The sequence below is a fragment of the Xiphophorus couchianus genome, chromosome 6 (assembly GCF_001444195.1).
Source record: "Xiphophorus couchianus chromosome 6, X_couchianus-1.0, whole genome shotgun sequence".
Taxonomy (NCBI): Eukaryota; Metazoa; Chordata; class Actinopteri; order Cyprinodontiformes; family Poeciliidae; genus Xiphophorus; species Xiphophorus couchianus.
Window position 1 is genome coordinate 14159948 of NC_040233.1, and position 13619 is coordinate 14173566.

Genomic DNA, 13619 nt, shown 5'->3' on the forward strand with positions numbered 1-13619 from the left:
TAAGTAAATGGCAATGTATTCACAATGTATACAATATTCATTTACTTTCTGCAGGTAATTAAAGAAAATAAAATATGAATTAAAGTGATGAAAATACAATGAGGATGCCTGCTATGGATAACATAATATATGCACTCTTGCAATCTGGCTACTTAAAAAAAACTAATCAAAAACTAACCAAATATATCAGCAGCGTGGAAAAACATAGCAACAATGATTGGGTTGACTGAGCCCAGTAAGTAATTTCTCTCCATCTACAAGTGATTGGAGACTGAGAAAACATGTTACACTAATTACATTATCACTTGGAATCTTGCTGATTATTTCAAGAAAGGCATTTTTTTCAGTATAAAGTGTTGGGTAACACTTTATTTGATGGGTTGTGAATAAGTCTGTCATGACACCGTCATAAACATGACACTTGTCATGAACATGAGTAAGTCTTCATGAATATTCATGACTGTTGTCATAAAGTGTCAATCGGTTAATCATGACACTTTTAATACACAGTTGACATTATTCAAAATGTCTTCGTTATGGCAACTTGACATTAACCAAAAAATCATGGTCTGACATAAATTTATTATAAAAGTATTATTGATTAAACTTTAGCTTTAATAACATAAAGCTAAATAATTTTTAAAGATGCTTTACATGGATACCATCTTCATCATGTGCACAATTTAGACTAAAGGAGACTACAAGGTATATTGGACAAATTGACTTCTCCTCGTGGCTTTATTTCACCACCAACTACAAATAAGCACATCAGTAGAGGTGTGCAAAAAGTATCTAGAGGTATAATAATGACATGAATCTAGATAAGAAAAGAAAATCTAAGTTAAAATATGAACAATTAGTGCTGCAAGCAGTTTGAAAACTAGAAGAACTTTGTGTGAAGCTGAAAGCAAGCATGGAACTAGTCAGAAATGCACCCTTTGCCTGAAAATGTAAGATTGTGGTTATGTACTATAGCAACTCTTACCACTTGGTGTACAGAAATCCTGGAGGACTGTGTGAAGTTGCCCCAAGCAAGGATTATAGCTGCTTCATCGCCATACCAGTAACTACTCAACAAGCTGAGTGAGGCACATGAGAGAAAAAGTCCTGCTACTCCAGTCAAAATACACCCTGAGACACCTGCAGCAAAGTCTGCTATTTACCACCCTGAGAGCTTAAATATCAGCCTTCCCGGAGGCATGCTGTCTTACTCTATGCTGAGCTCTTGAGGGGTACGGGCCAGACAACAAAACCACTCTCAGCTGTGTCTAAGAGGTTTGGGGATCTACAAAGAACTCCATCACTAATAAATAAATAAATAAGAGCAAACGGATGTGATTGGGCCTTTTATTTTTTCTCCACTTCTCTTTCTCTGCGACTTTGTGGAAATGTCACTTATTCCTAGGAGAAAATTTTAAAGTTTCACAGCTAGAACTTTTGCTGACCTTTTAGCTTGGGCAGCTATCGCTGGCATTTGCACAGATGTTTTAAATATATTGCACTGACCATGAGAAAATAACTTTGATTCAAGAAATTATAGCCAAGCAGGAGAAGATTTAATATTGAAATATAACTTCAGACACTGCATCAAAGTTCAATGTATGGACTGGAATTACATTAGTAATTGGATACAACGTAAAACATAAAGATGGCCTGGCGGGAAAACAAGATAGATGGACACCCTGAATAGTTATAGTTATCTTCTAAATTTTGTCCCATGCACATTGTATTGGTTGGTAAAGACTAGAGTAAAGGAAATTAAAAAATATTAAAATAGATCTAGGAAGTGTTATTGACATAAATTATTAACATAATTTGCTTTTCTTTCCTGCATGATGCTGTAAAAATATAATAGAGTATATCACAGATTCTACACATTCGAACTGCATATTCTGATTTTTCCATCATTTTTATTTTAAATAAACTAAAGAGGCTGACCTGTGAAATTAATACTTTGTTTGCATTATAACATGCTGTAATAAAATGTATACTGTGACTTCTTAAACCAAATTAATAACTAAAAGTCTTTGCAGCCTTCCTAGTGTTTGTTTCTTATTGAAGAGGAAACTACTGTGCTCCATGGGGGATTAAAAATGCTGGATGAATGTTTTGTTTTCCTCACAATAACTCAAGAGAAAGGAATGTTTCCAGAGCTAGAGCTAGTAACAATTAATTTAATTGCATTATATCCTCAATAAGCTGGCAAATAAAGTTCCAGACAAGTGAAAGAAGAAAGGTTTGAAGTGAAACCAGCCTTCAGAATGTGTCTCACCATGTCAACATGTTTGCTTCTGGAGTCATGATGCAACACTTGCCATATGTGGCTTAGTGTTGAAAATGAGAAAGTGATTGGAAAAAGTTGGACTGAAAAATACATGAAATTGGAATTTAGCTAGCAGTATAGCCTGAGTTCAACAAGGGCAGACCGCCATGTTTGAAATGCTGTCATCGATCTTATTAATATTTTTATCAAATTAATATTTTTGTAAGATTTTTGTCAATCTTATTAATATTTATTATATAAAACACTCATTGTTTATTTAATACATTATTTTTATTTAAATAAAAATTATGTATTTTTTTACTGAATAAAAATGCAGTTGCCCTGCGACAGACTGGCGACCTGTCCGGGGTGTACCCCGCCTCTCGCCCGGAACGTAGCTGGAGATAGGCACCAGCAACCCTCCCGACCCCATTAGGGACAAGGGTGAACAGAAAATGGATGGATGGATGGATGAAAAATGCAGTTTGGGTAAATCCCAACCGTCAACTAAACTCAATGGTTGTTTTACTGTGACCTTAAGTAGTATAGTGCTTCAGTCAAGCATGTGTCATTGTTAACTTTTTATTTTCTATAGCAGAATACTCTTTCCAGTTAATGCCTTGTTATAATAATTATCTGCAAGCATTCACAGTGAAGGTCTTCAGTTCATACTCTAGGTGTTTCTAGTCTGATTTAAACAGTCTGTGTGTTACTCTTTCTTTGGTTTCTTTCTAAAGAAAACAAGAGTATTTGATAAAGCTTAGAGAAATATTTTCACCTAATGATCAAATATCATTATCATTTGAGAGCAATCATCATCTTGCATGTCTCTTAGTCCTTCACATGTCCTTCCATCCATCCATTGTGTATAATAGCTTATCCATTCAGGGTTTTGCGGGTGGCTGCCTGTTTCAGGGAAGAGGCAGGTCCTATTGTGGACTAGACGCAGGGTACAATCTACACAAGTTACCCATCAGTCATAGGGCAACACAGAGACACACAGAGCAAACAACCATGCACACATACAGTCATAGTTAGGACAGTTTAGAGAGCCTAACAGTGCGTGGTACTGTTGGATGGAGCAGGGGTATCTGGAGGGAACCCACCAGTGCACAGAGAAAACATGCAACATGCAACCTCCACATTGTTGAGTTTTTGACTGTGCCTCCTTATCATCCTCAAGCAAACTTCTTATGATTCAAAACGGCAAACAGCTTTTCACTCTCTGTTGTTACATTGAGCTTTGGTCCCAGGTGGGAACTGAAACCAAACATCCAAGACTGTTGGACAGACACATATTGCCTCCTAACATTCCTCAGAGCAATTCAAGCCAGACGCAAGAGATTTCTTCAATATAGAGAGATTTTAAAAGCTGGATGTTCATCGTGCCTGTTGGCTGAGAGAATGGGACCCAGATAAGAAGTGACATCTCCATGGACTTTAGGTGAGAGAATTCTGTCACTCTGCTGACTGAATCAGAAACCGGATAGAAAGGATGTGGAGGAATGTACATCAAACCCTCTCAACTCCTTTCTATCCTTGTAAAAAGGATAGAAATCAGACAGAAAGAGCACATTTTTTCATCCAATGATTGATGAAAAACTACTGAAGTCCAGAAAATCATTTGTATTAAATTAACTTTTTTTGTAGCTTTGTCCTGTGTCTATCACAATATGCTCTAAAATAAGGCTGCACAGTGGTGCAGCTGGTAGCAGCAAGAAGGTCCTGCATCGAATTTCTGCATGGAGTTTGCATGTTCTCCCTGTGCATCTCTCTGTGTACTCCGATGTCCTCCCATAGTCAAAAAACATGAGTGTGATGTTGATTGGTCTCTCTAATTTTTCCTTTGGTGTGGGTGTGTGCATGCATGGCTGTTTGTCCTGTCTTTCTCTGTGTTGCCCTGCGATGGACTGGCGACCCCCGCCTCTCACCCATAGACCACTGGAGATAAGTTCCAGCACCTCTCCGACCCCAGTATGGATACGCGTGTAAAATAATGGATGGATAGATGCTCTAAAACAAAAATATATGGAAAGTATGGAAATGACTGTAGGCTTTGTTGGATTTTTTTCCAACAAATGATGTCATATAAGCAGAAATAGCTAATACCTTGATAGTTCAAAAAAATGGTCAAAACTAATGTTTAGAAATTAAATAACAATTGCATCTATATCAACAGATACTCTGCTAGCCCCAAATGACAAAATATGAACACGTCTTCAGCCTAAAAAATATGCAAAGTTGGTTAAAAGTAGAAAAACTGTCCACATACCATACTCATGAATACCTTTGTCTAAAAAGAGTTAACATGTTGTTATGGTTTGATCAAATAAAACCAAAACTGAGTTTGTTCAGGCTAAATCTGAGCATGAAACATTGTCTAAAAAAATAATGATGTTGTATGTCTTCTGAGACAATAAAAAGACCAGCTGACTTCCAAGAAACAAATAGCATAAAAACGATTTCCATGAATGTCAAAAAAAGTACTCATTCATGCAAAACTTTTTCCCGTGAATTAAATTATGTACCCACTGAGAGCTTGTCCAAACAGTGTGAAACATCTCAATTTGACACAGAATGGACTGAATCAGAATGAGAGAGGGCGTCCTACTGTGAGGCGCCACTGGTTACCACAGAAGCAGAGTTGAGCTGAGACCAGCTAAATAAATTTAACACATACGTGTCTGAAGGTTGGTGATCACAGTGCCACTTGTCAGGGGTCCTTTGGTGGCATACAGGGCCACAGAGTAGGTGGTGCTTGGCTTGAGGTTGGACAGCTGGTGCTCATGTTTGTTTCCTTCAACCAGGAAAGTGTCTGCTGTCACTAAAAAACAGAGAGAAAACATGGCCAACAAGTACTTCTTTATTATCCTATGACAGTGGTTCCCAAAGATTTTCTACTGGGCCCCCCCACTGATTCCCAAAGATTTACTGGGCCCCCTATGGATTACAATAAAATGAATGAACTGGGCACACACATCGTTCAACCAGACATAAACCTATACACATATTTTGTTTTCAAACTCCACTGAGGTTTATTTCACACTTCAGGTTGCAACAAAACACACTACAAACCATCTTTACAGTGAAGCACTTTTGTGTAACTGTTTTTATTCATCCATACTGCTTCCCGCGCCCCCCCTGCAATGACACTGCGGCCCCCCTGCAATGGCACTGTGAGCCCCACACTTAGGGAACCACTGTCCTATGAGTAATGCACAAGCATTTGCTGCCATTACAGCAGCAAGTCTTCTCTTATGTCCAAATATGTATGTCTACAAACTAACATATTTGCCCCTTCTTCTTCCGAAATAACTCAAGTCTTATCAAAATCAATCAGCTGTGCGTTTTGTAACTAATACATAAAACCGGAAACATATTTTTGTATCATTGGATAAAATGATAAAAGCAGTACTTTAGTTTCTTATCACATCTTGTGCACTAAGATATTTGACAATTTATTTGTTTTGTTTAACTGATTCTATAAAAATCTTTAACAAAAAACAGTACCGTGGTACAGCATTTTGTACACGGCATTTGATGGACAACAAACCTCTCTATTTCTTATACCAATGTGATATGCAAAATCTTTCACTGCAAGAAAAAATGATGAAAACTTACATGCAACAAGCTATCTTCTTTATAACAGAATACATATTTTGCTTAATGGCACTTAAGTGCCTGAGAGTGACACAAAGTTATGAAGAGCTCACCATTCTTTGCTATTTATGTAGGTTTGCTTTTATGGATTTCATGTGGGTGTTCCTGCCAATACAATTCTTTCCTGTAATGCAGTGCAATATTCAGTGGAGTATTTATTTATTGATCTGGGTCGGCCGTATTAACATTCAAGGGAATGTGTTGAAACCTTACTTTGCACTTTTCCAAATCCTGGTTGATGCTTTTTTTTTCTTTACAAATATCTGTTCAGCATACACATACTCTTATCTCGTATCGGATACATCTCTCTGCCTGATATAATTTGGTTGCCTTCTAACCTACGAAGAAATGTATATATCTATTCAACCAAATGTTGTAATATTTAAAGGAGTAACAATCCAAAGTGTCTCTGCAATCACTTTTCCATCATATCTTCTAGAAATATAAAGAGAAGTTCAAAAAAGCATGTGTTAATTAACTACCCAATCTGTGTATTGCTTGCTTAAAAAGAACATCAGCTCTTTCTGCTTTTGTATCACAGCAGTAGTTCAGAAATAACCTGACTCTTCATTTCAAATCTGGACACAGAAGACAAGAGCTGAATACAAAGTTTATGTTCTTCAACAACGGCATTGTTTGTACCAAGTTTAAATTATTCATCAATCAAACAAAATGAAAAAAGGTCATGTTGCTCTGTACTGTCTTAAAGGATCTCTAATCTCAATGGCAATTTATTTATATAGTGCATAAAAACAAAAGATGTTGACCAAAGTACTGTACCGTTAAAGAAAAGTAACAACAATAAGAAGAAAAATAAGTACAAAATAAGGTTTACGCGAAATAAGAATATGCTCCAAAACGGTCATTATAAAAGAAATCAAAAACTGAAGAATAATGGGTCTTGAGCAAAGATTTAAAAGCCTCTGTCTTAGTCTTCTGCATATGAAATTACAAAGTTTAGGAGCATAAATTGCAAAAGGACAATCACCTCTGAATTTTAACCCAGATCTCGGAGCGTGTAAAAGAAGTTGATTGGCTGACCAAAGAGTTCTTACTGGAATGTGGATGTTAAGAAGATCCCTGAGATCTTATGCAGCCAATCCTTTTAAAATTTTAAAAATAAGCAATAAAATCTTAAAAATCTGTCCTAAAGCCAACAGGAAGCCAAACAACAGAAATCTGAGATATGTTCTCATTTTTCAATACCTGTTAAAAGACGAGGTGCCATGTTTTCCACAGTTTGTAGGTGATGCAGAAATGATGATGATTTATCTAGTCCAACATAAAAGGTATTACAATAATCTAATCATTGGTCTTTCGTTGGACGGTTTGACTTCAACTTTGTCTTAGTTGGAAAAAACAACTACAAGGCTGCATGTTTGCTACAGGAGCATTATCAAAAACAAAACCCAGGTTCCTTAGCAGGAGCAAAACTTGAGATGACTGAGGTAAGCTTAGAACTACTGATGTGTCATGTCAGAAACAAATCTAGCTGAGTAAAGCTATGTGCATTTTATGGACATATTATTCTAGCCTTTCTGGCTTGGTTAACTTGTTGTTTTAACATTTCATGTGGTTGAGCCTAGTCTACAGAAACTCCAGTTGGGACAAGTTATTTTATTACTGTCAAGTAAAATGGATAGGAGAGACTGTTTCCTAATTAGGAATGAAACACAAAATCACTGATTACGGTATTTATATCAGTATTAAGACATACATAATGTATATGGCATTCTTAGAGCATTTCAAACATCTGAAGATCTGCTAATTAGAGGCTGAGATGGGAAATGAGGGCTGAGTTCTTTTTATTATTTGCAAAAAACATCTAACTACGCATAAATCCCATGAAACTAAATAAAACATCAATCACATGTGAGCTTGAAAACGTTCTAAATTGATGTCTTGAACTTTGGCAGTCACACAAGAAATATCCCACAAATTAAAAACCTTAAATAGATTTAAGTACTTCATGCAAGAGACAAAAGCTGTGGAATTGTTGCCTTTTAGCATCTACTAATTCATTAGTTTAGGGTATAACAGACAGCAAACGAATAAAAGCAAGTGAATGACAACTCACGCTGGTTATGTGTGATGGTCAGCACATAGTTGTCCACATTGGACAGGGGAGGGGTCCACCTTAGCAGGGCTCCTTGTGGAGTGATGTTGAGAGCTGTCAGTTCTGCAGGCATGTCCATGGCTATGCAAATACAAAAATATGCATTGAAATTGTGGACATTTTTATGCAAAGAGAGTAAAAGAGAACAATTTTGGAATAAAAGAAGGTTAAGGATTTGGTATAAAAATGACTATGATGAAAAATGGAAGTCACATGAACATTAACTTGCACAGATTTATGCCTGCTGCCTATCACATTGCACAGACTCTAGCTGAATGAAAATATTTTATTCAATGAGTCTGTAGCAAAAGAAACTCTCTTTGAAATTCAAATATGATATAGGAAAACTCAAATACTCTCCTGAGCCATCTGTTTCCCCAGCCTCTTTTTAATTTGTCTCTCAGACTGCTGGACATACCAAAATTGAGTTTGAATTTAATTATACCTTTAACCCCAGTGTTTCAACCCCAATTTCCCCTCAGGCAAGTTATTTTGGCAAGGCAGAGATTGAGGCAGGTAGATTTGGAAATCTGAGTGAGAGCAAAGGTTTTGGACATATCAGATGATTGATGAAAACCTTATTAAAGCAAAAAATGGAATTGCACTTATTTGCACGTTGGAGTGTCTCACAGTTTCTTGTTTTGTTGCTTGAATAGGTGAACTAATGTTACAATAATTGCATCAACCACAAAAAAAGGAAAATTAATGCAAACTTCTCAAGTTAATATTAATAGGATCCTTCTCCTTCAAATTTTCTTGGGTTATAAGCCCCAGATTCACATCTCTCCATGAAATAAGTCTCCACGTTTTGAGATGTAATACCTTTGCCAGCTATTCTGTATGGCAGAGGAATACAGAGTATGGCTATACTGTATGGTCAATAACAGGTGTTGTTGACACCTATTATAGGTTATGATAATAGGTTATTATTATAACCTATTATCGGTTATAATAATAGGTTATAATAGGTTATAACCTATTATAACCTATTATTGGTTATGATAACAGGTGTCAACAACGCCTATTATCAAAACCGATACTTCAGTTTGCAATATCTGGCTGCTATGGATCTGCAACTTTAAAAACTGAAGAATATTTACAGCTGTACTACTAAGAAATATAAATAAGCAAATAAGTAGCGTACCAGTATTGCAACCAATGTTACCTAATCTCATGCTATGCTAAGCAGACATTGTGTCTGCACTAAGAAAGATTTATTGATCTCCATAAGCCAAAGCTGTTGCTGACTCCACACCCTGGTGCTGTTGAGGGAGTGGGCCCTATTTATAATATTTTTTATTATAACTTTGGGCACTCATTCACTGTGTAGGGCATTGTACTTTCAGCACAGGATGGTCAGCTGATGTATTGAAAAGGAATTTTTAGGATGTTGACAACAGATGCCACATCTGTGGTTTAGTTTAATTAAAAACATTTTAAAAAAGGCTTTCAACCACGCCAGGTGATTAAACGTTCACACCCAAAGCTTCTAACGTTAAGTGGATGGTATGATAGCCAACTGTATTTATTTAAGGAAAAACAAGATGATCTATACTTGGGCTTTGAAGAAAAAAAAAAACCCTCATTGAAGATCCCAAATTTCAAGATCAACAGCTTAAACAAAAATGTTTGCATTTGTAATCATTTTTTATTTTATTTAGAAACAGACACTAAATATATATTTTTAGCGATAGAAAAAGAAAATGATACACAAGCAGCCATCGAAAGGTTTGCATATATTTATATTTATATTACTACCGCTCCTCTCTGCACCACCTCTCTGTAATAAGACAAAACAAGTGATTTATCACTATGTGAGAACATGTACTCCATGTTAATCCCTGAGCCATACTGGGGGTGTTTGTGGTATCAACCTAATATTCCTACCATGAAAAGTCAAATATTTGTACCTGCTGCAGCAGCCATGCTTACACTATATGTGAGCTGCGCCGTGGAGAGTTGCAGTGAAACCTGCTGATTTAGGATTTTTTATGGTGAATACACTGCATGTGGAAGTAAAATGCTTGCTAATAGATCAATGTTAAATGTGAGACATGCCTTATTATTACAGCAGATTTTTCTGTTACGCACTGGTGTAGAGCCAATTGAGCCTAAAGCGTTTTTTAACTGCACAATTATTATGCTGATTAACAACAGATAATTATTACCCTCACCATGACATTAATTTAAGTATCTCCTAAAAGCCTGGGATTATTATAAAATCTTACAGTGTGACTGACAAAACTGTTAGTTTGTTAAATACTATTCTGATGATTACAGAGCACTTAAAAATACATGTCCCATCCTTAATTATATTTTAGAGTGAGCTAGTTAAGGATGACAGCTTTCACTGGGCCTGTAACACATGAGGGACACAAATGACCTGAAATAAGCTTTGCTGCTTTCTACCAAAAACTAAAGATTAATATGTTATTTTCTTCATTATTTTCTCTCCTGTGTTCAAATGTTACTTTGTATGTAGTATTTGTCCTGTTTTCTTTATGTCACTATATATTTTGGCCATGTGATTTAGATAGTAGTAGTTGTAAAAGTTGTGCACTAAAGTTTTATAAAACAATACAGTATATGAAATTAACACTAAATGCCCTCAGGGTTATGTAAATGTTTATGTATGCCTAGAATCCCTTTGTACAATAATATATGATATTGCACACTATGCTTTCCTGTAGCTATTTGTTCATTAAGGTAACCACAATGTTGCACAAACACAAAACACATCGTGACGATATTGACTAACAATATAACCATTATGACCAAAATAACAACAAGTACCATTATGATGCTATGCAACTTCATCTTTAAGCTCTGTAGGTAATCACACATCAAATACATATTCAGTCCAAAACAAAACACTCCCTAAATGCTGTCAATAGCAATCATATGAAGCAGCAATGACTCTCAAGTAAAATTGAGTGCATTCGATATAAAATCACCAATATATTTATGTATATAATTTGCAACAGATGAACAGCTGCACAGTGATGCTTATTGAACAACATAGTAAATGTTTTTTGTGTTTCATAAAAAGATCTGAATAATGAAATATTACCAATATTTTCCAACAATGTTTAGCCTGTCATTTCTTTCTGTTTTAATTGGGTTGTAAATCAAAAATCTAATCTTTGCATTGGTTTCTGATATTATTTGGCTATATTTCAGTAATAATTGTTCAGTATTTTACATATACGATGTGAAAAAGAGCCAGAAGTCAAAGTTATTTAAAATAAATGGTTCCTGCCATTCAACTACTTTTCTGTGAGTACATTAGACATCTGTTCAAAGGGTGCAAAATGAAGCCTCTTTAAATACCTTGTCATTGAAAGGGTCTTCTGAAAAGAACATAACTCTAAAGTCAAGCTTGTTAGAAGTGGTAAATAACATCGAGTTAAAACAAACCTTTCAGGTAGTTTTTAGAAGAACTAGAATCTCAGCAGGTCTAGTGAAAAAAAACAAAGAACTTTTACTTTCCTGGTTAAAAAGGTGGCTGATTAAAATATTTGAGTTCTGAAAAGTGAGAGGTCCTCACACTATGAGTACAGTCATAATCCCTTTAAACAAATTGCTACATTGTCTATATTTAATGTCAGGAGTTTCATATTAGATTAAAAGAACCTGCCGTGTTAGCAAAACAAAGAGTGGCTGGCTGCTATTTTCAGCCTTTTCCACAATAATTGATTATGAAAGTGAGTTATGTTGAAACTGCTGTGATTTTCAAGTCATTAAATACTTGGCTGGGGCAAGGCTGGATTACTCCTCCAATCCCCTGTTAATGTATTGTTGTGGAAAACAGTATTAAATTGTCCCTGGTTGGACATTGTGCTATTTGAAGAAAATATTATTTACCACTACTAACAAGCTTGACTTTAGAGTTATGTTCTTTTTGGTTTCAAGAATAGCTTTAAAAAGGCAAACGGGATGTTCTTTGTTCTTTTGATTTGTGACAAATACCTAATTTCAAAGTGAAAAACCTGTACATGTACAAAAGAAAAAACAGTACAGCAAGACCCAGACAAGGTAGGATTAAGAAAAGAGAGAATGGAATAAATAGGAAACATAAGACAGAGAGATGAAGGAAGAGGGAGAAAGGCAGAGACAGACAGTTAAACCGGAAGATCGAAGAGAGTAAAATGGATAAAGAGATAAGTGAGGGGAGAAAGCAGCAAGAGTGATGGCTCGGAGTGAGATGGAGCTGGGAGGTGGTAACCAATTACAGAATCGTGGTATGGACACTTTCATCTGTTGCTCCAGGAAAGAGTTCTAGTGTCAGCTGTGTCTTATATTTTATGTGACATCTTTGTGGAAACTCTTGTATGAAACCCAGTTGCACAGGAAAAATTGGTCTGATGGTCCAGCAAAGAATCAAATCCCAGTTTATTCTTGCAAATTTAGTTGCATTGTTGTAGCTTTAAAATGGTCATAGTAATCAGAAAAAAAACATCACATATGTACATTTATAAGTTTCTAATCTTAATCTTTTTTTAGGTGTTAAATCCTGGGATTTTTGAGTTTATTACATATACTATTCTTTGATCCCTTTAATAAACATCACAATGAAACATTTGTCTGCTAAGAGGCCAATTCGGCACCGTATACAGAATCACGCACACTCTGGGTTTTGATCGATCTTCTGAGCATCACCTGGATCTACATGGAAGATGCGTCAAGCAAACACAAGAAACAATAAAGCATTTCAGACAAAGAAATATTAAAATATAGGTAAGCAGGCTAATGAAGGCTAATACAAGCAGATATTGAAAAAATAGCTAATTTAAAATTTACAAAAGAATCAAGGTGCATTTTTCTGTGCGCTATGGTTGACAGCAGAGTGGTGATGTTCTGAATACAATGCAGACATTTCAACACACAATAAGGCTACTTACTGTCAAAACAGCATATCAAAAATATCTGTAGTTATTAAGAAAAATAAGTATTAAGTACTACATAATACCAAAGGTAATGTGATACTGCTAAACTGTTGTGGGTTATTTTACTGCCCTTTACAATCAGTGATTTTCATGCATTTAGTCGCGTTGATGGAGCCGATCAGGACATCCCCACATTTTACTCTGAAAAACTAAGACACATTTTCTGGCTCCTTTTAAAATGTTCTGTTTAAATAAATCTTATTAAAGAATGATACGTTAAAAAGCAGCATCTCCACTGTCTATCCTGCGCACAATGTAGTGGGTGTTCTTATTGACTGGTAGTAGCTACCTGTGAAGACAGACGTGGTGACAGGTCTGCTCTCTTGACTCCCTCTGACAGCATTGAGGTTGATCTCGTACTCTGTGGCAGGAAACAGACTAGACAAGGTGTAGTTTGTCACATCGCTGTCTATCATCTCGCTGTCCACTCGACCTGAAGTGGGCACAAGAAATGACGAAATCTTAGGCACCGCTGTTATTTCACATTTAATACATGGTGTACCATGTAACCAGCTGCTATCTGGAATGAATTGCTGATCAGTATGGAATTTTAATTTAAAATTCAATTAAAGCTGACTGATAAAATGTCATGATTAATCGCTATAACACGCTGTGGAACAGAGTGTGCCAGCAC

At 35.9% G+C, this 13619-nt stretch overlaps 1 protein-coding gene across 6 annotated transcripts in view; it reads right to left on the reverse strand.

The window, feature by feature from the left end:
• The window catches only part of tnr (tenascin R (restrictin, janusin)), a 167287-nt gene that overhangs the window by 23062 nt on the left and 130606 nt on the right, over positions 1-13619 (reverse strand). For all 6 annotated transcript variants that reach the window (XM_028021451.1, XM_028021450.1, XM_028021449.1 and 3 more), the window contains 3 exons: positions 13275-13418; positions 8001-8120; positions 4944-5087 (listed from right to left, as the gene is read on the reverse strand). In XM_028021451.1, coding sequence (XP_027877252.1) covers positions 4944-5087; positions 8001-8120; positions 13275-13418 — 408 coding nt within the window. The remainder of the gene's footprint in view (positions 1-4943; positions 5088-8000; positions 8121-13274; positions 13419-13619) is intronic.